Source organism: Peromyscus californicus, unplaced genomic scaffold, assembly GCF_007827085.1.
Source record: "Peromyscus californicus insignis strain IS unplaced genomic scaffold, ASM782708v3 Scaffold_5__1_contigs__length_169319896, whole genome shotgun sequence".
NCBI classification, from domain to species: domain Eukaryota; kingdom Metazoa; phylum Chordata; class Mammalia; order Rodentia; family Cricetidae; genus Peromyscus; species Peromyscus californicus.
The window spans coordinates 113,705,316-113,730,033 of record NW_026294573.1 but is presented as its reverse complement, the minus strand read 5'-3'; the positions used below and the strand labels follow the sequence as shown (position 1 = coordinate 113,730,033).

The 24,718-nt window shown below is 43.6% G+C and overlaps 1 protein-coding gene and 1 pseudogene across 1 annotated transcript in view; one reads left to right on the top strand and one right to left on the bottom strand.

Moving 5' to 3' along the window:
- The window catches only part of Mdn1 (midasin AAA ATPase 1), a 147,377-nt gene that overhangs the window by 105,879 nt on the left and 16,780 nt on the right, over positions 1-24,718 (top strand). Inside the window, exons 68-90 of the mRNA XM_052714956.1 lie at positions 44-138; positions 688-809; positions 1,148-1,294; positions 1,831-1,940; positions 2,489-2,562; positions 3,023-3,221; positions 4,642-4,804; positions 6,308-6,454; positions 7,202-7,328; positions 8,908-9,013; positions 9,645-9,760; positions 10,717-11,199; positions 11,414-11,640; positions 12,008-12,163; positions 12,313-12,491; positions 13,341-13,502; positions 16,378-16,519; positions 18,793-18,924; positions 20,341-20,510; positions 21,354-21,497; positions 21,969-22,116; positions 23,944-24,266; positions 24,456-24,620. Of these exons, the coding sequence (XP_052570916.1) occupies positions 44-138; positions 688-809; positions 1,148-1,294; positions 1,831-1,940; positions 2,489-2,562; positions 3,023-3,221; positions 4,642-4,804; positions 6,308-6,454; positions 7,202-7,328; positions 8,908-9,013; positions 9,645-9,760; positions 10,717-11,199; positions 11,414-11,640; positions 12,008-12,163; positions 12,313-12,491; positions 13,341-13,502; positions 16,378-16,519; positions 18,793-18,924; positions 20,341-20,510; positions 21,354-21,497; positions 21,969-22,116; positions 23,944-24,266; positions 24,456-24,620 (3,837 nt within the window). The remainder of the gene's footprint in view (positions 1-43; positions 139-687; positions 810-1,147; positions 1,295-1,830; positions 1,941-2,488; positions 2,563-3,022; positions 3,222-4,641; positions 4,805-6,307; positions 6,455-7,201; positions 7,329-8,907; positions 9,014-9,644; positions 9,761-10,716; positions 11,200-11,413; positions 11,641-12,007; positions 12,164-12,312; positions 12,492-13,340; positions 13,503-16,377; positions 16,520-18,792; positions 18,925-20,340; positions 20,511-21,353; positions 21,498-21,968; positions 22,117-23,943; positions 24,267-24,455; positions 24,621-24,718) is intronic.
- Positions 7,335-8,898, bottom strand: LOC128095969 (ATP synthase F(0) complex subunit C2, mitochondrial-like; annotated as a pseudogene).

The window sequence follows — 24,718 nt, the reverse complement described above, 5'->3', positions numbered from 1 at the left end:
TAAGAGGTTGAATAATGGCAACAAAAGGTGTTTGTTTGCTTAGGATTGGGAGGAGAACGCGAGTCGAGCATTGTCTCTCCGGAAACATCTTGATTTAGTCAGTCAGATGATCATTCGGTGGCGTAAACTGGAGCTGAAGTAAGTGAGCTCCCCTTGCCTGCCCCAGGGGGTTATGTGTGTAGCATGGCAGTTACAGAAGCGCTTTAACACAGAGTTTAAAGCCAAGCGTTAATCAGGCCATACATTCTGAAGCGGCAAACTCAACAGCTTCTCTATGACCATTTGTAAAAATGGTGACTATTTAGCTGGGCGTGGTGGCACACGCCTTTAATCCCAGCGCTCGGGAGGCAGAGGCAGGTGGATCTCTGTGAGTCCGAAGCCAGCCTGGTCTACAAAGCGAGTTCCAGGACAGCTAGAACTGTTACACAGAGAAACCTTGTCTCAAAAAAAAACAAAACCAAACAAACAAACAAAAAAAGTGAATATTTGCTGGTTGTAGAGTCTTAAATTCCAGCACTTTGGAGGCAGAGCAGGAGGATCACTGTGAGATTGAAGCTACTCAGGGCTACCTAGTGAGGATGGCCCCCCACCTCCTCAAAAAAAGTGAGCATTTAAATTGTGATTTTGTGATCGCAAATGGATTTACCTAAATGTCTATTGCCTTTTTCTTCACTCCTTGCTGGTCAGCTGCTGGTCAATGAGTTTGGATAATACCATGAGACGCCATACTGAGAAATCCACCAAGCACTGGTTCTCCATCTATCAGATGCTGGAGAAGCACATGCAGGAACGCACAGAGGAACAGGAAGGTAAGGCTGGTGGCTGCATGCTCTAGAGAACCAGTCATCATAAAGTTATGCTGTTCTGTATGTCCAGGAACTAACCCAGTGTAAGTAGAAATTAACATGCTTGAATTAAAGGTGCTTCATACTAATGTTTTATAATTTTGCTGTGAGTGTATTTAATATGTAACTTACATACAGGTTTTATGTGGAAGTCTGTCACTGTAACCATAATCTTTGCTTCAGTTTGATGTGGTACCTACCTAATGGCCTTCTTCCTTTGATGGATGGTGCACTGCATGCATTTTAGGGATGGGAGGGATGATTGAAGGCACATGTATGTTTTGCTCTTTGGCTCTCTAAAGATGACAAGCAGATGACCCTGATGTTGCTGGTCAGCACATTACAAGCATTTATTGAAGGATCTTCGCTGGGAGAATTCCATGTACGACTCCAAATGTTACTGGTTTTCCATTGTCATGTCTTACTGATGCCACAAATCGAAGGGAAAGGTAAGGGGTTTTTTCCTCACTTACCATGCACTGCTTGTTTATTTGGAGACATGGTTTCACTATGAAGCTATGACTTGCCTGGAGCTTGCTGCAGAATAAGCCCCATATAAAAACTGCTGATGTCAGTCACTACCCCAGCAGGTTTGGAATTAAGTTGTCACTATAAATTGAGTATAGCTTGACATGAATGAGAGCTGGGGCAGACATTTTAATATGCCATTTTTAATATAAGCATAGTATCCGTTGATTTTATGAGTTTTAGACTCATAAAAGAATTTGAAGGATTGGTTTAAAGAGATTCTCAGTATATCATCTGTTAAAAAAAAATGGCAGTAAGTCTGTTAGAAGTTGAAATGAAAATACGGCAGCTTGTGACAACCTGCATTTTTGAGGAGTGCTAAGTTCAGACAAGTTTTTAACAAACCTGACTCTGGAATGTGCTATAATTTTATGGCATGGGGAATGAGGAAGACGCAGGCTGGCACCAGAAGTCCTACAGTGAGTAGTATGTTTTTTTCCCTTTTCATTTCTTCCAGATTCACTTTGCAGTGTTCTGTGGAATTTGTACCATTTTTACAAGCAATTTCTTGACCCGGTCCAAGCTAAAATTGTGGAACTTCGCTCCCCCATAGAAAAAGAACTTAAAGTAAGATGAGTAGCTGTCATAATCACCCTTGAAAGAACAGAATCAGCCCATCCCTTTTCTTGAGTTCTGTTCTCTGATCCTTTAAGCGTGAGGCAGGAGACAAGGGCAGGAGGCTGTAGCATTTATTGGGGAACCACCACAGGAAATTCTGTGCTCTGCTGGTCTTTCCCATGCTTTTTGTCTACCTCAGGATTGTGCCATATTACATGGGATGGGGGCCACAAAGTGCCTTGGGGCAAGGAGAGTCCTTTATTTTTTACTTCAGTGAAAGCAGGGCTGAAGAGCCAGCGCTGATAGGAGTAACTTGGTGGTTTTTAAGCTGGAGTGCCTATCAAATAAGTTACTGGTGGGAGCATCAACATTGATCATCATTTTTTGATTGATTTGAGGCAAATACGTAGTTCCCCTTTAGTCTTCTACATATTCCCGGATATACCGTCCTGTATTTGGAATGGGATGGCCTCTGACTTTTGACAAGTAGATAATGTAGGGAGAAAAGGGGGTACAAGCTTTATAAAGCCATTTCCTGAACTTCCTCTGTCTTTCAGGAATTTGTGAAGATATCAAAGTGGAATGATGTCAGCTTCTGGTCTATTAAACAATCTGCGGAAAAGACACACAGGTAATCTTCCTTTTAAAACCGGGAGTAACCTTTCAAAATCACAATTCTGTATGTGCAAGGCTGCAAGACTACAGTGTTCTCTTAGCCTGACCTGTACTACCCCTCAGGCCACCACAAACAAAATCTACTTGCAAGAAGAATGTATTCCTTGGGTAGAGCAGGCTATGTGCCCAGTGGGCTGGTCTTCTGCCACCCACCAGCTGTTTCTCTTGAGCAAAGCAACCCCAGTGTGCCTGGCTTTGGTGTCCTCTTGTAGAAAAGGTGGGGGTGACAGTATTTGGCATATTTTTTCCCTAAAAGTCCAAAATGATTATGAATACCTAAGGAGATCAGCATAGCTATAAAAGATAAAAGCTATTATGTGTGCATGCGCACATACATTATAATTCTTTGCTTTCAAATTCTCTTAAAATGATGTGTTTTTGTTTTTAATCTTATATCTGTTACTACATGAGACCAGGACCCTCTTTAAATTCATGAAGAAATTTGAAGCTGTCCTGAATGAACCCTGTCAGTCATGTCTGGTAGAGAGCAGCAAGGAAGAACACCCTGACTGTTTGCCAAAGCCAACAGAGGAAGCTGCAGTTGTGACATCACCCATTCAGTGTCTGAACAGGGCACTGAGGGAGACCCTGTTAGCGCAGCCAACAGCATGGCAGGTACTAGCTTGTGGCGTGCTGCATGTTTAATCCCAAGGCAGTTAATCAGGATCTTTCAGGTTAAGGGATGAACTGGGAACTAGACAAGGAATGCTTTGGGGATTTTCTTCTTTGGATCTGTATAGCATTTGATTGTTTGCCTGGCTATGCTACAGAATTAGGCAGAAACTATGATCTTGGGCTAGTCAGTTGGTTCAGCAGGTAAACTGATTGCTATATAATCCTGATGACCTGAGTTTGATCTCTGGAACCCACATAAAGGTTAGAAGGAGAGAATCAACTCCAAAAGTTTCCTGTGACACCCACAAAAATTCTGTGACCTGATCGCATCTATACACGTGTCTACAGACAATTGAATGTGCTAGTGCAGCTGAACAGCATGATGAGGAAGCTGCTGTGTGTGCCCAGGGCAGTGCTGCTCAGTGCCTGCTCGGGTCAGGGTGTAGGTGCTTGCTTGTGGCTCCTCTCCAGCACCATGTTTGAGATGGTGTGCAAAATCCCTGAAAATGGACAGAGCTCTGGAGTGGATGCTGACAGGTGGCTGCTCCTGCCTTTTATTTTGAGGTATAAAGAGCATTCCTCCAGAGAATACTCTTTTGAATCTTACTGGACTGCCCATCCTGGGGTTCATAGAGTCAGTAACTAGGTCTCTGAGCTTTTTTAGAATCTCAAAAAGCCTAGTAGCAACTGCTTGTAGCTCCATATGCTGGCAAATTTCAGTGGACTATTTGTCAACTCACTGCTGTCACACTGATCAAAATGTTTGATTCGCTGATGATGACAGCACAGGAATTTCAGGCTTGGGGGTGCTGGTGAAGAAAATGTGCCACAGGGGATGAAGTTCTTCCTTTAATTGATACTGGACCTCAAGACCTGTGAACTGTCCTTGGGACAAGGAGGATAGGGATAAACAGTAGTACAAGTGGGATTTGCTGAGCCCATTTGCCTTGGTTTAGTACCATCACGACTGTAGTCTTACTGTTCATCCTATGTTGATAGGTTAAAAGCTCATGACTTACTAGTTCAGTCACATACAAAAGAGTAATTCAGGTTTCTAAACATCCATCTATATGTGTTTATATCTATTCCTGAGATGATGATTTTGTTTTTGCTGAGTGAGGAAAGAGGAAGATTGGGGGGAAAGTTGATTCAATAAATTTAGTGCCCATCAAGTTAAAACTTACTCCGGCTGGGCGGTGGTGGTGGTGCACACCTTTAAACCCAGCACTTGGGAGGCAGAGCCAGGCGGATCTCTTTGAGTTTGAAGCCAGCCTGGACTACAGAGTGAGCTCCAGGACAGCCAGGGCTACACAGAAAAACCCTGTCTTGGGGAGAAAAAAAAAAAAAAAAAAAAGCAGGGAGAAGGGAACAGATATTACTCTGGTTCTTGGTAGTGACACTACCCTATACTGTTTCCAAGGCTTCAGTTCCAGAGCAATGTCAGGATGCTGGTCCTCTGTCTGTGGAAGGAGAGCTTCTGCGTCGCTTGCCAAGACTCTCCAAGCGAGTGAGGAAAATGTGCCTGATGTTTATGAAGGAGAGCCCCCTACCTGACCTGGTGGAAAGCCTTGACCAGTTCACTGGTGAGTGTCAACAGCCAGGACAAAAGGCTGACTTGCTCTGATGGCTGGAATGTGGGACCTGTGTCATTTTTGACATCTTGCACATTTTTTAAACAAGTGTGCTAAAAATCCAAGTCCAAAGGCTGAGGCCTGCTAATAATCTAGAGGATCTTTAATCCCTCTGTCCTCACATATAAACCAGGAACTGTAGGCTGCCTTGATCTTGGTTGGTTGTTGTATCTTTCTGTATTGTCCAGGTGGGTCTCAAATTTGAGGATGCTAGTGACTTTCTGCCTCAGCATCTACATGGCAGTTTTAGAGGATCCAACACCTTTCTCTGGCCTCCAGGCACCAGACACAAATGGTTCATAGACATATGTGCAGGCAAACATTTAACACACATAAAATTAAAAAGATAAATCTTTTTTTTCCCTCCAAGACAGGGTTTCTCTGTGTAGCCTTGGCTGTTCTGGAACTCACTCTGTAAACCAGACTGGCCTCAAACTCAGAGAGCCTCCTGCCTCAACCTCCAGAGTGCTGGGATTAAAGTTGTTCCCTCTCACCACCCGTCAATAAATCTTTTAAAAACAAAAATTAGTCATGTGGAAGCCAGGTGTGATGAGGCACATTCAAGAATCAGACCCAGGTGGATATTTGAGTTCAAGGGCAGCTACATAGTGAGACTCTGTCTCACCAAAAGGAAAAAAAAGGGGGGGGGGCTTTTAAAGACAGGACTAGAGAGATGGCTCAGCAGTTCAGAGCATTGATGGCTCTTCCAGAGGACTCATGTTCAATTCCCAGCACCCATGTGGCAGCTCATAACTGTCTCTAATTCCAGTTCCAGGGAATCTGACACCCTCACAGACATACATGCAGGCAATACACCAATGCACAGAAAGTAAAAATAAAGCATTAAAAAAATAGTTTAGCCTGGTGTGGTGGCGCACACCTTTAGTCCCAGCACTCAGGAGGCAGAGGCAGATGGATCTCTATGAGTTCGAGGCCAGCCTGGTCTACAAAGTGAGTTCCAGGACTGCCAGGGCTGTTGCACAGAGAAAGAAACCCTGTCTCAAAAAAACAAAAACAAAAACAAAAACCTAAATAAATAAATGAATTAGCACTACAGATAAGTGTTTATGAAGTTGTATAGATTAAAAAAGCATTTAGTTTATACTAGCTATAGGGAAGGAATGAAATACAATTATCAGATATTCCCCTTGGGTGATTAAAATTCATGGTATAATAAACTACACTGTTGGTACTAAATACATAGGTTTTCCTTGGTTTGGTTTGGTTTATTTTAAAGAGATAACAAAGCTAAGAGTTACATTATTCTCCCATTTCCATGCATCTTTACAAGTGTAGTTCAGACAGTTCATTGAACATTTGCCAGATGCTAGGGACTGTTAAAAGTGCAGGTGAAAGATGGACGGTACTTACGGCCCCCATGCCACAAGAGGTCCTAGACATAGAGCAAACGTGCACACATTAACAAGGCCTTGGGATTTTATGTTTTCCCTACAGGTGAAGTGATTTCCTCTGTAAGTGAGTTGCAGAACTTAAATGTGAATCCCTCTGCTGAGAAAGAAAAGCAGCAATCAGAAGCCAAGCACATTCTCATGCAGAAGCATCGAGCTTTGTCGGATCTCTTTAAACACCTTGCAAAAATTGGTAAGGGTAGCTTCTGAAATACTAGAAAGTAATTACCAACTTTTGCTTTTATTTTAAAGTTTTAGTATGTACACATGTGATGTGTGAGGCTGCTCATGGAGACCAGAAGAGAGAATCTCTTCCCCTAGAGTTGGAATTACAGACAGTTGTGAGTTACTTAGTGCAGGTGTTAGGAACTGATCTGAGGATCATCAGGAAGAGCAGCAAGCACTCTTAACCATTCTTAACCAGCCGCCCCTGTAATCAGCCTCGGGGTAGTGGTGACATGGGGGAAATTCCTGAAGCCATATACAACAAAATACTAGACAAACTTGTGGAATGTCGTTCTAAGAGTTCCAGGCATACAAAGGAAGATGCTGCAATGAACTGCTGGTTCCCACACATTTTCAAGTGTTGTGGTGAGGTGTCTCAGAACTGATACTCTGCTTTCAGCAGTATTTTATACTCCGCTATCATAGGTAGAGAACAGTCACTTAGGGAATCGTGTTAAAATGCAAGGATTGACCCTGTTTTAGTTGATGCGTTTCTTTACTGCTACATAGTCCAAGCTGGCCTCACACTCATTCATGATCTTTCTTCCTTAACCCTCCTATGGGCTGAGATTATAGGCTTGGGCTATCACCCCTGGCATCCTGAAGCCATATTTCTGACAAGTTTCTGGTGATACATGTCACAGACTTCACTTTGATGAGAGGGGCCTTTTCTCACTGAGTTACTGTGCGTTAATAAGTACTATTGATTTCCTAGGTCTGTCATATCGAAAAGGTCTTGCCTGGGCCCGTTCAAAAAGTCCTCAAGAGTTGCTTCACCTTCACCCGTTAGATCTCCAGAGCGCGTTGTCTATCGTCAGCAGCACTCGGGAGGCCGATGCTAGGTTGGTTTGTTTTTGAATTGTACATTGAGGAAGTCACTCAGCTTCCAAGAGAGTTAAAGATTACAAAAGGACCTGCACCTGTACACGAAGTGTTCATTTTCTTCTGCCTTTCCTGTGTGTGCCACCCTGCTCTGTTGGTGTGTGTGCTGTGTCCTTCACTGCTGACCTGCAGCCTCACCCTGTGTCCTCTTGCTCTGCTCCTTTGCTTCCCTGAGGCCTGCTTACTTGACCTGATTGACAGCTGGCAATGTGGCCATAGTTTGGCTGTCTCTTGTGTGTGTGTGTGTTAGTTTTAAAATACTCAGTTTGAGAACCGATTACCTTGAGAAAAAGCTGCCCATGTTTTCATCTACCTAGAGGTCCCTGAGTGATCTGCATGTGTTGTAGTGCTCAGTGTCTTTGTGGGACTTTAAATTTGAGTCAGAACAGCATTGTAAAGGAAGAAGTTGTAGACCAGTTTTCTAGAGTTACAGTTTTTCAAGATAGCTTGCCAAATGGGCTTGCATTCTTAATTGGTCCCCATGTAGCTGTGACTGAGTTGTCCCTCTCCATTTGACAGGACACGTGTTTTCCAGTTTATTTTATTCTCTAGCACCTGTGTGGGCCCATGTTAGCTGTTAACCCTGCCTTGTTAGCTTTTTGTGTGTGTCTGTCCCTGGTTCTTTGTTACCTGATTAGCCCCTGTTGACGGCGGGGTTTATAAGGCATACTTTCTATCATCAAGTTAGTTTGTGAAGGTTTCAGCGGAGAAAACGGACCATTGCTGTTTCTTGTTTGCCGGTAACGCTTCCAGTCTAAGTGGCCTCCTCACAGACACATCGATTTCAGCTGGTGACGCCGGGTTATGCCTAAATGTACTCAGAAGTCTTGAGTCCTTGGGATCTTCAGTGCGCAGTTGTTGTAGCTTTATTTATTTATTTATTTGTCTTCTCTCTGTCAAACCCTGAGCCAAGCACTTTCCCCAGACTTCCTGGGGAGGTACAGGAAAAGGAACACACAGGGCAGACGGGACATGAAAGAGCTATGGGAGGTGGAAGTGGAGACAGCTGCTTCACGTGGCGAAGAGGATGAGAAAGGCCACCATTAGGCAGAAGAGCCCCATGGCCTCTGAGAGGGCAAAGCCCAGAATCGCGTAGGAGAAGAGCTGTTGTTTCAGAGAAGGGTTCCTGGCATACCCAATGATGAGGCTCCCAAAAGAGTCCCAATCCCAGCCCCAGAGCCAGCCATCCCAACTGTAGCAGCCCCAGCCCCAGTGAACTTGGCGGCTGTGTCCATGTCCCTAGAAATGACGCTGGTTTGGAAGCTGCGGCTAAGGATGAGTGAGGTCAGAGGTCGAGGGACTTCAAACTGCTGGGGCCCTCGTCTGTCCACATCTGTGGTTGGTTCAACTGCACTGCAGACAGCGGACGACTCAGCAGCTGAGAGGTTCCTGATCAAGGAGCGGGTGGAGACGACCGTGGAGCAGGCATACATTTTCAGTGGGGAGGGGCCAAGGCGGGAGAGCTGCTCCAGGGTAGAGAAGACAGAGAGGGCGGTTGTTGTGGTTTTAATACGATAAGTTGCTTGATTTCTTTTCTAGGCTCCTCACAGAAATTTCATCTTTGTGGGATGGGTGCCAGAAGTATTTTTATCGCTCTCTTGCACGGCACACCAGGCTTACTGCAGCCCTAGCAACTCCTGTCAAGGTAGACTGACATGGGCTGGGGAAAGCATCTGCTGTGTTCATCCATGTCACCATCTTTATCAGGCAATAACAAGCTTGTTAAATTTAAATCAGTGTAATAGTGTAGATCCTAGAACAGCTTAGAGTAAGTACCACTGCATTTGCCAAGAGGACCAGCTTTGCTCTTGTGAGTTGAGAACAGACCACGTCTATCCATAGTTGGTGTTACACCTCATTCCTCCCCTGGATGTCAGTGATCTCTCGAAGCTAGTCTGAAAGCCACTGCTGGAAGACAGGATGTACTGCTGCTCACACTCACTGTATGTGTATAAGTTCACCTAAGTTTCGAGGAATAGCTTCGGGGGCTTGAAAGATTGCTCAGTGGTTAGGAGCAAAAGACCCAGGTTCAGTACCCAGCCCTCACTTAGTGCCTCATTACTGTCTATGACTCCAGTTCCAGGGTATCAGAAGTCCTCTTTTGACCTTCAGACATATACATGGTGCACATACATACATGCAGGCAAAACAATTAAACTCATAATTGTTTTTGTTGTTGTTTTGTTTTTTGAGGAAGAAATAGTTTGGTGCATGTGTGGGGAGGGCAGAGATTATCAGCACTGCCTTCAACGTGCTTTTTCTCTTCCTTCTGCCAGGAGATTGGCATGGGTAATGTTGACAGGTGTAAAGGCTTCTCAGCACACTTGATGAAGCTGCTCATCCGACAGCGCCGCTCCCTGACCACACTGACTGAGCAGTGGATCATCCTCAGGTATGTTCTGGTGGGAAGGGTTGCCGCAAATTAGGAGGATCTGTGCAGATCAGCCGAGAGGAATATCCTCCACTCTCAGAAGTGGGTTTGAGCCCGCCCAAAGAGCTAGGTAGTTTCTTTTGGTCCTACTGCTTCATTTGATGCCAGGCCATGGCACTATCCATGGTCTGGAGAAAAGTGGTCTGTGGAGTGAGGGCAGGGCCTAGGCAAACAGTAAAAAGAGTTTTGTGAGCTGGGTCTGGAATGAGGCCCTTCACTGTGATAAGCTGAAAGTCAGGGTTGTGTTCTTGGTCGAGGGGCTTCCTGATCTTTGGGACTAGGGATAAGTCTGCCTCTGTCAGGCTTTTAGATTTCCCCAGGTGGCAGTTTGTTCCCCAAATAGAAACCGATAATTAAAAGAGGAGGACATTAGGAAAGCTGTCAGCCTATTGAGTGGATTCTTGGCTGAGACAATATTTCTAAACCGTATTCAGTTTGGCTTCTGTTTTTTCCTCAGTTCATTGGGGCTTATTTAGCAAAACAGAGTATATTTGCAAGGTAGTAAGAGTTGAAATCACTGCAGTGCTGTGACTGTTAGCTGGCTGGCAGACTAGGTTCAGCTGGTAATGGTATGAGTTTTGATGCCCTCCTGAAAAAGACTGAAGAATGTGTTTAATTTGGGGAGGCATTTTAATAGACTTTTTACCTGTTTTCCTATACCTAGATGACCCCCACCCTACCCCATTTGTGTGTGTGTGTGTGTGTGTGTCTGTCTGTCTTTCTGTCTGTTCGTCTGTGTCTGTGTAAATGTAGTCCTGGCCCCCTGCTGGTGAACTGGTCTTCTCCCACTGAGCTCCATCCCTAGCCCTTCGAAATTACATGAAAAAGCCATATTTGTTCAGAAGTGTACAGACGTATTTACTCTTTATAAACAACCTGAAGATGCCATTGTCCTTTCCCCACATTCTTCTGCACAGGAACCTCCTCGGCTGTGTCCAGGAGATTCACAGCAGGCTGACTGGGCCTCCCGTGTATCCTGTGGCCTTCCCACCTCAGGACAGTGTGCAACAGTGGACAGAACGACTGCAGCAGCTGGCCATGCAGAGCCAGGTCCTGCTGGAGCAGCTCTCCTGGCTCCTCCAGTGCTGTCCCAGTGCAGGGCCGACTGGAGGCCGCAGTGACGCTCCAGTGCAGGAGCAGCCTTCTGCGCCCCACCTGGGGAGAACAGATACCAGGGGGCCAGTATCGGGGGCAATGCCAGACTTACTTCCCTCTGATCTGAGCTACCCATCCCCAGTACCTAGAAGTCAGCTGCCATCTGGTTGCCAGATGCGGAGACAAGATCGACTTTGGCAGCAGTCAACTGCAGGGTTGACAGAGCTGCTGAAAACCATTAAAACTGTGAAAGCTGGTGTTGACAAAATTAGACAGCAGTCTTGTGAGACCCTCTTTCATACATGGTAAGTGTGTCTGTCTTGCTTATGAGACTTCAGCCTTGGGCTAAAATCATGAAAAGAATTGTGCTTGAGTCCTGTTACTCAGCAAACCTACATGGCACTTGGCGCCATCTGACTGTAAACTTTGAGGTACAGCCTGTTTGCTGTGGTTAGAGGGAGAGGGGAGGAGGTGTTGGCTGTAGCCCCTTCCTTTCAACATGTGATATTTCTGTTGCAGGGAAGATTTTGAAGTTTGTTCTTCTGGGCTGAATTGCCTGTCCCAAGTGTCAGCTCATTTGCAAGGCCTAGAGTCCTTGTTCATTCTTCCAGAGATAGAGGCTGAGCAAACAGACGCACGAATGGCATTAGTTGAAAGCCTGGAATATCTAAGAGGAGAAGTTAGCAAAGCCATAAATGACTTCACTGCCTGGAAAGCACATCTCTTCATTTCACACAAGCAAGGAGGTGAGAACTTAGAAGTGAGGTGATGACATGTTCTGTCCTGTTAGGTTTGTGCCCGAGAGGAGCACAGACTGTTACAGCTTCCCTTAGTCTGAAATGCCTGAGGCCAATATGTAAGATAAACTCAGAGTTTGTACACGCCACATAACTATTGTTCCTCCTCCTCTTCCTTCTTTTTTTGTATTCTTTTTGTAACATTGATATGAAATGATGGGCTTCATAGTTTAACAGGCAAGGAATCTGCCTTTTTATCCTTGGATCCATCACAGCTTCTCATAGGGACTAGCAAATAATAGAGTACTTTACTTAGCCATTTAACAATGGGTATTACTCAAGATTCAGCTTTGCTGTATACCATGTTGCTTACTAGGAAACCAGATGTTGGAGGAAAGTTTTGTTGAAGATTTTTCAGAGCAAATAGAAACTGCCATCCGGGCCATCCTCTGCACCATCCAGAACTTAGCAGAAAGAAACAGTAAGAAAGCTGAAGACAGCCCCGCTGAAAAGAGACCACAAGGAGAGGATGGTATGACTGAAGTTGTGCGAAAATTAACTTTAGAGTAATCCGATTCATTCATTAATGCTTTGTTCCTTGGGCTAACTAAAGACAGGTATTAGACATAGCCTTCGTGAGTAGAGATATGAAATGGTTTGTTTTGCCTCTTGTATTGTTAGAAATGAAAGAAGAGGCAGGCTTTGAGAGACTGCAGCCAGGACATCTAACCAAACTCTTAGAGGACGACTTCTGGGCCAGTGTGAGCACTTTACATGTCCAGAAAATCATTTCTTCTGTCTCGGAGCTGCTGGAGAGGCTAAAGTCCTGCAGTGAGGATGGCAGCACGACCAAGCACAAGGTACCCACTGTTCGGAGCAGACCAGTGCTCCTCAGAGTAGATGAGGAGAGTGGCCTTCATCACTCCATGGGGAGGGTTCTGAGCAGACCCCGGTGCCCAGCTCACTGAGGACTTGGTCATTGATAAGCTCTGATAGGTGCAAAACTGCTGCCATCAGAATACCGCTGTGTCCCACCCCATCACATGCTACATCGGGCATAAGCTCCCTCTCTAAGAAGCAGCTTATTTGTAGGGCGTTGTTACTTCGTTTCATTACATCAAGTGCCAACTCTGGTCTGCTGGTAAAATCCATTGATAAATCCTTCTTTAAAAAAGTAAAGTGCTGGGCTGAAGAGACGGCTGGGTGGGTAAGAAAGAATGTGTACAGCTCTGTCAGAGGACCTGGGTTTGATTCCCAGCACCCATGTTAGGAGGCAGTAATAATAATGCTGTATGCTGTGTTTCATGGCTCAGACTTGTAATCCCAGCACTTGGGAGGCTGAAGCAAGAGAATCACCATGAATCTAAGGCCAGCCAGGGCTACTTGGTGTGTTCTAGGACAGCCTAGGCTACAGGGTAAGATCCTGTCTCAAAAACAATAATAGTAGTAGCAATAGTAGTAATAATGATGATACTGATGCTATTAACTAACTAAATGATTGGCTGGGAATATACAGTGAATGTTTATGAATGTGTGTAAGGAGAAGGTGTCTGAGCTAGGAGATGGGGTTAAAACACATGCAGCTTACATGAACGACTTGGAGCACCTCCCTGAGTTGTGTGGCACGCTGTCTAGCTGTGGAACATCTCGTCTCTCCAGAGGGGATAGATGCCTCTTCAGCAGTGTAACTGGGCATCTGTTTGTCTCAGGTCTTCAGCCAGTCCTGCTGCTTGCTAGTGCGCCTGGTCCCCATGCTCTGCAGCTTCTCAGACCTTATCCTCTTCTTCCTGACCCTGTCTCTGGCAACTCACCGGAGCACTGCCAAGCTGCTCTCTGTGCTTGCCCAGACCTTCACAGAGCTCGCCCAGAAGGTAAGACTGTCAGTGTGGAATGCCATGGAACACAGGCATCTCACGTCATTGCAGGGCTTGCTGGGCATTTATGGCGGGCTGTCAGAAACACCAGGGGGTGGACTGTCTCTCTGAGGTTCAGGGCTTGGTCTGAAAACGGATTGCTAGACAGAGGGGCTGTCTAAAGACTGCTGCCTTCTCTTAGGTCAGCCTTCCCTCCCTGTCGATTTGAAGTCTTCAGATATCTCTTGAGCAGGATAGATCCTTAAGGCTGTTTGATTATGATTAAATGATAAAGGGGGCTCTTGGTGCTAAAGAAAAGAAAGTTGTTCTTTCATTAAGACATATGTACTACGGTGAAAAGCAGCAAAATTGTAGAGTGTAGACCTGCCCTTGATTCAGAGGCAGTGAAATCCAGAAGATGTGGCAATATGTAGAAATACAGTTCTTGGACTCAGGTTGGATACTTTCCCAAGTAGATCTGACTATATTTATTCGTATTTTTGTGAGCACCACCTTCAAATGACTTTTAAAAGTTTTCTTTGATTTCTTCCTTAGTATCCTGAGTTTTCTTCAGCTAAGCACAATATAAATGAGGTAGGACATTACAAATAGAATAGGTGTCTAGACTTCTAAACACTTAAAAATTCTTATTCTCTAAAATCCTGGAGTTAAAAAGTGGGAAGTCATCCTGAGGCCTCATATCCAGAGGAATCTGTGTATATTGAGTTATAGGTCTTCATGTTTGCCCATCTGTCTTCTTTCTCATTACTTCTTGAAAAAACTATACAAAAGAGAATGGAAGGATAATGTGCACTGTAGAAGATGCCTTGACGTCTGTCTCTGTCTGTGTGCTCCAGGCCTCAGCCTGAGCTCCATAGCAGCACAGCCTGGTGGCTGTCCAGACTAGAGCTACTATAGTGATATGCTCTGCCAAGAGTATCTGAATCTCCTTCCTGTGTGGACTCATTCATCTGCCTATATCTGAACACACCTCTCTTAAAATAATTTAGCTCAGAAGCAGGTGAGATGGTTCAGCCAGTGAGGGGACTTGCCACCAAGCCTAACAACCTAACTTCAATTCCTGAAACCCATGTGGTAGAAAGGGAGACCATTTCCTGCAAGTTTGCCCTCCACACGTGCATCGTGGATGTACAAAACTTCTTTCCACACACAGAGAAGTAAATGAGTGTTAGAAAATATAAAGCAAGCAGTGGTAGTGTGTAGCTAGAGTTTTCCTGCCTGGCCCACAGTCAGGACAAACTCTCTCACCCGCCAGTCCCACAGCCACTCAGACCCAACCAAGTAAACACAGAGACTTATATTGCTTACAAACTGTATGGCCGTGGCAGGCTTCTTGCTAACTGTTCTTACAGCTTAAATTAATCCATTTCTATTAATCTATACCTTGCCACGTGGCTTGTGGCTTACCAGTACTTTACATCTTCCTTGTCCTGATGGCGGCTGGCAGTGTCTCCCCCACCCAGCTTCCTGTTCTCTCAATATTCTCCTCTCTGTTAGTCCCGCCTATACTTCCTGCCTGACCACTGACCAATCAGTGATTTATTCATTGACCAATCAGCAACACATTTGACATACAGACCATCCCACAGCACTTCCCCTTTTCTTTTCTCAAAAAGGAAGGTTTTAACCTTTACACATCTCCAAAGTCAGCTTGGTATACTTCCTGCTGGAGGGGGGCGCTGTATCTTATGTTTAAAACTATGTATTTTTTTATTCTCCTCTCTGTTAGTCCCGCCTATACTTCCTGCCTGGCCACTGACCAATCAGTGATTTATTCATTGACCAATCAGCAACACATTTGACATACAGACCATCCCACAGCAGTCGTGCACGCATGCCTTCAATCTCAGCACTCAGGAGCAGAGGAAGGCAGACCTCTGGGTTCAAGGCCAGCCAGAGCTACACAGAGAAATCCTATGACATATGTCACATATATATATATATATATATATATATATATATATATATATATATATATATATATATATATATATATATGTGTGTGTGTGTGTGTGACATATGTCATATATTTTATATATATCTTGTAAGTCTAGCTCAAGAGATATCTGAAGACTTCAAATCGACAGGGAGAGAAGGCTGATGTATGAGAAGGCAGCAGTCTTTAGATAGCCCCGTTGGACAAGGGGGATTTGCAAGTTTTAAAATCTTATGTCATATATATAATATTTATATATATATATATATATATATATATATATATATATATTATGGTAATGTAGTTCAGTAGGAAAATTCTTGACCATTTTCAGACAGCTTTCTGAAAATGTACACACCTTGAAATTGAGTGTGCTTAAGTGTCCAAATCATACAGCCTTTCTGAGTGATGCTGAACTTTAGTGTAGATAAGGCACAGGGCTTCAGTGATAGATTTAGGTTGTGATGAAAACATTTGAGTCCACAGGAAGCTGCTTCATTATAGCAAAGTTGGTGGTGTTCATCTTGGACCTCTGATGACTGGCAGCTTCATTTTTTTAGTGCATTTGCATCCTTGGATTGACCAATATCGTGTTTCCTGTTACATACAATTTCTGATTACAGCCATTACTTTTGGTACTTTCTTTCCAAGCTTCTTTCCAAATCAATCAGTTTTGTTCCTTACTCGTAACGGAGCCTGTCTCCTCTCCTCTCTGCTCTGCTTCCACCCTAACTATCCTGATATATTTCATTCATGGTTTTGTCTTGGTAACTTAACATTACTGTGTGCTAGAGACCTCTACAAAGCTAAACTCTTACAATGTCAAGCTGTGAAACTGCATGATCCCTGCCAGTTCCAAGAGGGAAAAGAATGTCAAAAATCTACTGTATTTCCAGTATGATTATAACAGCATTTGCTGAATCTTTTCCCCTCCAGGGGTTTTGCTTACCTAAAGAATTGATGGAAGATTCAGCAGGAGAGGGAGCAACACAATTCCATGACTACGAGGGAGGTGGGATCGGAGATGGCGAGGGCATGAAGGATGTGAGTGACCGGATAGAAAATGAGGAACAGGTAGGTTCACACTGCGTGCATAAGCTGACTCTCCTCTTCAGTGTCTAGTAAACTTGTTACTAGGCCAATAGCCTCAGACTGATCTGTGTAGTCCTAGAGGTACTCAAACTTGAGTGAGTCTTTAAATAAAAACCTAAAAGCCAAAGGACCTTTCCAACTTAGCCACTGGTTATGATTATAGTTTTGGAAGGAATGACCTTTACAGTTTCTTTTTAAATGTGGATTTGCTGATAATTCTGCAGAGTATTTTGGGGGTTGGGGGTAATTGGTTTTGTTTTGTTTAATTTTTAAATTACATTTTATTTATTTTGTGAAGGGGTGGGGTGAGGCACACACATTTAAGAGGTCAGGGGACAAGTTGTAGAGTTGGTTCTCTCTACCATGTGGGTCCTAGGGGTCAAATCCCACCAGTCCTCATAGTAGTAATTTTAAGATTAAAAAGATTTGGTTATTACAAGTGATGATTAAATTAAACAGTATTGGCAGTGTTGGCCAATAATATATTTTGTCTTTTACATTGAAAAGCAGGTGTGATGGCATATGCCTTTAATCCTCTAGCATTTGTGAGGTGGAGGCAAGAGGGTCAAGAGTTCAAGGTTCATCCTTACCATATAGTGTGTTTCAGGCTACACTAGACTATGAGATCCTGTCTTTAAAAAAAATTATATATATATGTATATATAATAATACAAAAACTTGTTGAAATTGTAAACTTTGTGGGGTTTTTTGAATGTTCATATTCTTGGACTGTGTTGCAATGCTCTGTAATATATCTCGTTTGGGAAAACATAAATGTGTATATGTTTATCCTGCTAGTGGTCATTTAAAGTAGTCATCTGTGACTTGGAAGCATATAAAGTTTTGCTTTTTTTTGTTTTTTTTGCCACTATTCTAATCTCAATCAAACCATAAATTTGTATCTAAGATAAAATTACAACTATTTTGAGGCAGGGTCTTGCTGTGTAGCCTTAATTGGTCTGGAACTCAGAAATCCGCCAGCCTCGGCCTCCCAAGTGATGGGATTAAGGGCATGTGCTACCACTGCCTGGCAACTTTTTTTTTTTTTTTTAAGTTAATACAAATTATTTTTCTTGGCAGAGAAAACTGAAAAGAAATTTTAAAAATAAACTTAGACTGGTGTTGTTTATGTGATGGCATTCTACTTTTTATTGTTTTTTTCAATTTTCTGTATTTCCTCTAATATAATTCAGTCATATAGTACTTCTCTAAATGAAAATTAATTTAAGATTTAAAATGATGGGAAACTAATAAAGTACAATCCATTGCAAACATTAAGTAGGATAAAATGTTACTAAAAACTGTTAAATTTCAATTTACATAAATATTTTTAAGACTTTTTTTCTTCATGTATAAGGAGGTTTTGCCTCATGTATGTCTGCACACAGTGCCCTCAGGGGCCAAAACAGGGCATTGAATACCTGGGAATTCAAGTTACGGGGCAGTTGTGAGCTGCCACGTGGGAGCTGGGAATCAAACCCAAGTCCTGAAGAAGCAGCCAGTTCTCTTACCTGATGAGCCCTCTCCCTATCCCCAAGTGTACCCTTGTGCACTCGTGTTTTAAAGATCAAAATGGCAAAAAATAAAGAGAAAAGATTGGGATAATAAGACTGGTATGTGGGGGAGTGCTGAGTCTTCATGTTATTAGGTAGTCCAGGCTAACCTCGGACTTGATCCTCCCAACTTCTGTGATAGCAGGTGCATACTACTACACCGCTGGATTTTTTTTTCTCATCTTTCTGTGACAAAGTCTCTGAATGCTCTTGCTATATAGACTAGGCTCACCTCAAACTCAATAGAGATCCCCCTGTAACTCTGTGTTGGAGGGTGCTGTGATTCAAGACTTAACAACCACTCCTGGGAAGAATTCATATTCTTTAAAAATGTCTCTGGAATAATGATTTGGGGGTTTTATATGTTTGTTATTGTTACTGTGGTTTTTGGGGTTTTTTTGGTGTGTGTGTGTGTGTGTGTGTGTGTGGTGATGATACTGTTTTTACAATTCTCACGAAGAAAGCCCAAATAAAATTCTGTATTCTCTGATCAGAAAAGCAGTAAAATAAAGATTTACTCTGGAAATGTAAAGCAAGCCTTCATACATTACTGCATGTGACTGTCCTGGTCAGATTCCCTGTTGTGTGCTTTCTGTCCTGCTGCAGAGAGCTTTCACACTGTTAACCTGGGCACTTACAGTCTTGAATTGAAGCGTCCAGGCAGCACAGCATTCACCAGTGCTCTTACGCTTTTTCCTAAAGGTAGAAGATACATTTCAGAAGGGTCAAGAGGACAAGGAGGACCTTAACTCAAAACCTGATACTAAAGGCGAGGATAATGCCATTGAGATGTCAGAAGACTTCGATGGGAAAATGCATGATGGCGAGCTTGAAGAAGGTCTGAGATGTGTCATTTTCCACTTTTTGGATACGAAATATTTTCTACAGAAGCTTGTAGGATCTCAATAAGGAGGCTGTTTTTTGTTTTTGTTTTTGTTTTTGTTTTGCAACAAGATGGTTGCTCAGGTTAACTGCAGATCACATTAGCACCTGTATATACCATGACACTCTCCCATAAGGCAGAGATTTACAGGTTTGGAGGCTCTCCTTTGAGTGAACTACAACCTTGATTTTGTGGGATGAAGTGGCTCAGTGGTCTGCAGAGAAATCCAGAATAGCAAGATGAACTGTGACAGCTTGGCTCTGAGTTTATTTGAGTGACTTTTTCCTTAATTATTATAAAGATATTAGGGAACTAAGGGAAATGGCTCAGTGTGTAAAAGCACTTGCCTTAGAAGCATGAGGACCAGGGTTGAGACCCAGAACCCAGCATGGGCATCTGTAATCCCAGCACTGCTGGGGCAGATGGGAGACAGTGACAGGAAAATTCTAGAAGCTGGCAGGCAAACTAGCCGTATTCAGCAAAAAAATCGACTGACAGCTGTGATTTTCCTGACCTCACTCATGAGCATGCACACATACACACAATAATAACGGAAAAATACAGTAGATGTCTGTTACTCAACTGTAAGGAATAAAATAAACACTGGTAAGCCCACCACGTGAGCCACTTAATACTGGTGTGTTTTTTCCCATTTGTGACATATAGGCACACACATAGATCATACTGTGTTCTGTAATCAGCTTTTGTTTTGTTAACATCTTATTAGTATTCCTCTTAGCATTATAACATGACAATATAATTCTTACAGCACATCATCAATTGCTGTTCTTTGGCCATAATCCAGTACTTACTCTAATTACTGACAAAAGCAGAAACTTGTAACATGAACTACAGTGTCTTATTCTAAGCAAAGGTTTTACAGAAATGAATGGCAATTTACAGTAGAGGAAATGTAGAATGATTGCCAGTGATGCATAAGAATATACCCATCGGCAAAGGAGGCAGGATGAGCAAAGATGAAGGCAAGAGATTCTCAGTAGTTGATCTACATCGGATGCATAGTGAAGTATTTGAATAGAAAGGGTTCAAAGAAAAGATCAGGGATTAGAACTTGTCTATCACTTCATAGGTACAAATAGTAACTAAACCTAAGTGTGGCCACTAGATCCTGTAAAGTGTCCTCCCCAGCATCAAAACCAGGCATCCCAACAGTTCTTCCCACTGTTTACTCACACATGAAAGTTCATTTCCAAATGATTTGCAAAACGTGGTAGAAATCCTTGGCATCTTCCCACAGTGTTCTGTAGATCCTAATGACCCTTTGGCCAGGAGGTGTCTTTGCCTTTTCCACATGCAGACCTGGATTGGTTGAGGGGTCTACCTAACTAAGCTTAGCATGTTCCCTTTCAGAAGAGGATGATGAGAAATCTGATAGTGAAGATGGAGACCTGGATAAACAGATGGGCAATCTCAATGGAGAGGAAGCGGACAAACTAGATGAGAGGCTTTGGGGAGATGATGAGGAAGAAGATGAGGAAGATGGCGGGAAAGCTGAAGAAACAGGACCAGGAATGGATGAGGTCATTAAGAGTCCCCATCCCAGAGTGCAGGCCCCAGCTGAGGAGCTGGTCCTCGCCCGTGCCCTGCTGTCTTCTGCTTTTCCTTTTCTGTTTTTCTTCTCTTTCTTCCATCTCTTCTGCTTCTCTTGCTCACACTGAGAGCCTGCAGCAGCCTGACCTGAGTCCTCCCGTGTGGTGTGGTGTTGTGGAGGAGGGAACTTTAAAAACACCCATGCTGAGCCGGGCGGTGGTGGCGCACGCCTTTAATCCCAGCACTCAGGAGGCAGAGCCAGGCGGATCTCTGTGAGTTCGAGGCCAGCCTGGACTACCAAGTGAGTTCCAGGAAAGGCGCAAAGCTACACAGAGAAACCCTGTCTCGAAAAACCAAAAAAAAAAAAAAAAAAAACACCCATGCTAAGCCAGTGCTCCCCATGCAGCTGCACCCCAGCTCCTCACTGAGAACGGCAGGGTGGGTGGCTATGCAGAAGCAGAGTACGGTGGGTCGACCAGACCCACTCTCCACCCTGTTCTTGCTGCCACTGAGGCAGACCTAGTGCCCTGTCTGCCAGTTATCTGTATGGCCCACCAGCAGAAGTCATCTGTACCTGAGGACTAGCTCATACAGAAGCAGTTTCTTTTTTTCCTTTTTTTTTTTTTTTTTTTTTTTTTTTGGTTTTTCGAGACAGGGTTTCTCTGAGTAGCTTTGCGCCTTTCCTGGAACTCACTTGGTAGCCCAGGCTGGCCTCGAACTCACAGAGATCCGCCTGCCTCTGCCTCCCGAGTGCTGGGATTAAAGGCGTGCGCCACCACCGCCCGGCCAGAAGCAGTTTCTTAGATGTGTGACAGTTCTCTTTCTTCATTTAGGAAGATTCTGAACTGGTTGCTAAAGATGACAATTTGGATGCTGGGAATTCAAACAAACATAAAAAGCATCAAGATGAGAATGAAGAATCAGAACCTGAAGATGTTGAACAAGGCCAAGAGAAAATTAATGAGCAGATTGATGAGGTAATGAACATTTGGAAGTGTTTTGCTCTCCTGACTCAAGACCGCAGTTCATGGAGTGTCTTGTGACATTTTTTTCTTCCTATTCATTGGTTCCTTGACTATGGTTCAGAAGAGTGTGCATCAGAGCCAAACATGGTAGCATGCACTCTTGTAATCTTAGCATTCATGAGGCTGAGGCAGGAGAATCGTGAGTTCCCATCCAGCCTGGGCTACATAGTTGGGGAGGGAGATCGAAACCTTTTGGGAACGTATCTTAATGATTGGTTTGTGCTGATGTAAGTTTTGGAGTTTTAACATGAAGTAACAGAGGACATATTACTCTTAGAGTGTCTATACAGAAAATGAAATTTGAAAGACCGAAAAATACTCTTAAATGACTAAAGTGTGCTGGTAATATTAAGAAAGAAATCATGACTTTTGGTTTTGTGAAACAATGTTTGCTCTCCTGTGCTCTTTTCTGTTGTCACAAAGAGAGAATATGATGAGAATGAGGTAGACCCTTACCATGGCAATCAGGAAAAGCTGCCAGAACCTGATGCCTTGGATCTTCCAGATGACTTGAAACTTGACAGTGAGGACAGAAATGATGGTGAGGATACAGACAATGAGGAAGCAGAAGGTACGTCTTTCAAGGTGCCCATGGCTAGAAGTCTTTGGCAGTGGGCAGCACTGATGTCTTTTTGGCCAATAGCATGACAAGGTCAGAAATACTGTTTTGCTAGCTCCGTTCCAGTTTGAATATGCCTACCACACATAGACCAACACACCTCTCTCTTCTGGTGTCACATCCCATCTGCGTTTTGAATTGCCATTGACTGATGATGCTTTATCACGTACACCTCTTTCTCCAAAGCCATCACTGTGTTCCCACCTTGTGGGTCAGTGTGCACACCATGCAGTCTTAGTCTGTCAGGGCTCTTACACAGCTCTTCTAGAGAAATGATGGTTTCAGCTGTTGACTTCTGTATCGCTCTCTTAAAATATGAAGTCATGATCATAGAGAATGATAGCGAATAATCCCAAGAAAGTCACACACACACTGTGACAGTAATTAGAGCCTCTGTTTCCCAATTCATTGCTGGAGATTCCTCTAAGGGTAATAGGTGGAAACTCACTCATGCTGATCAACTTCACAGAAAGAAAGATGCTAGGTAGCTCATTTAACTGAGTTACATACTTAAGAAAGCTAAGTTTAATTTTGTATAATTTTTAGATGTATGGTGAGACAAAAAATAAGTTACAAGGAATAATTAAGACCATTTATATAAAAACTTAATTTTAGAATCTAACTTTAATCCTAATACCAGCAACCAAGCACACATAAAATTAAGATTAAAACTACTGAGAATATAGTATGCTATCCTCCTTAAAATACCCATTTTATTTAGGCTCTTTTAGACTTGTATATATGAACCAAAGAACAATTACATTGGATAGTTACTGGCTGATAGCTTTCTGAAGTATCTAAAGTATAGGGAAACACTTCTAGTAAGTAAAATTTGGGGCCTCAGGGAGATAGCTCAGTCGGTGAAATGGTTGTATTTGCCCACATATATCCCTGCACCACATGCAGGCCTGCTACCAGTGAGGGCATTAGGTCATCTGGAACTGTAGTTAAAGCAGGTTGTAAGGCTGTGGTGGTGGCACATGCCTTTAATCCCAGCACCCAGGAGGCAGAGGCAGGCAGATCTCTGTGAGTTCAAGGCCAGCCTGCTCTACCCAGTGAGTTCCAGGACAACTAGGACTGTTACATTACACAGAGAAACCCTGCCTCGAAAAATTCAAAAAGAAAGAAGAAACAAAAGAAGTGCCGTGTGTGCTGGAAATTTACCTGGGTCCTCTGGAAGAGTAGCCAGTGGTCTTTACAGCTGAGCTATGTCTCTGTCCCTCCTCAAATAATATTTTAAGCTTTGTTGTCCATAAATTCTCGATTGTAGATACTTTGCTCTGTTGTTACAGAGTAACAACTGTTGTAGGCAGTGAACAATAAATGGAGTAAACATAAACAGAATGTATTTGGTTGTGTCCCCAGAAAACTTCACTGACAGAAATGTAGAAAACTATTATTTGGCCTGTGGGCTGTAGCTTGCCAATGCTTGGCTTAAAAAATAAGACTAAAATATGTTTATATGTGTACTGTATGTGTATTAGTGTTTTGTGTGTGTGTATGTGTGTGTGTACGTATGTGTGTGTGCGTATGTGTGTGTGTGTGCGAGCGCACGCGCGCGTGCATCAGAAGATGGCATTTCATCCTGTGGGACTACAGTTATAGACAGTTGTGAGTCATCATGTGGGTGCTGGGCATTGAACCCAGGACATCTAGAAATGTGGGCACTGCTCTCTCTTAACCACCACTGAGCCAACTCTCTTGCCCTGAATAAAACATTTGAGGAACCACCTCCCAAGTTAAGAAATCATGAATTTTAAAAACTGTTGTTTCTATCAGAAGAGAATCCTTTGGAGATCAAAGGAAAAACAGAAGGTATGGAAGAAACAGACGGTGAAACTGAAGAGCCTGAGGCTGATCCCAGTGAAGGCGACAGTCCACATGAGCCTGAGGAAGGCCCTGGTGAAGGTGAGGAGAATATGGACACAGGAGCTGATGACCAAGACAAAGACACAGCCAACCATGCAGAAGAGCACTCAGAGGAGGAGGAGGAGGAGGAGGAGGAGGACGATGACGACGACGACGACGACGATGACAGGGCTGCCACTGATGGAGGTGGAGAGAGTGGGGCCAGCCCTGCTGACCAAGGTCTCCAGCCCCAGGTATTGTGAGATGTGGAGCTTTCCCTGTATAAACGTAATAGGAAAAACACTTCATTTCCAGCAGAATCTTTCCTAAGATATTTCTTCGTTACTACAGTCTTTTAACCAGTCTCCTCCATACAGCACCTCCTCTGCTTTCGTAACACCATTGTGTTCATCCCCCAGAGCTTGTTTGTTTTTCCTGTGCAGAAAGAGGAAGAGGAAGGGGAGAAGTTTGACGCTGAAGAGGAAGTGCCAGAGGCCACAGAGAGAAAGGAGCATGCCTCCTGCGGGCAGACTGGAGTGGACAGTGTGCAGAGTGCACAGGCTGTGGAGCTAGCTGGAGCTGCTCCCGAGAAGGAGCAGGGGAAAGAGGTGATGCCCCCACCCCTAGTGCCTCTGTCTGTCCAAAGTCATGTTCTTTCTCTTCAGCAAGTTGGTTTATGTGTGATTCCTGTTGTATCCTTTTGTTA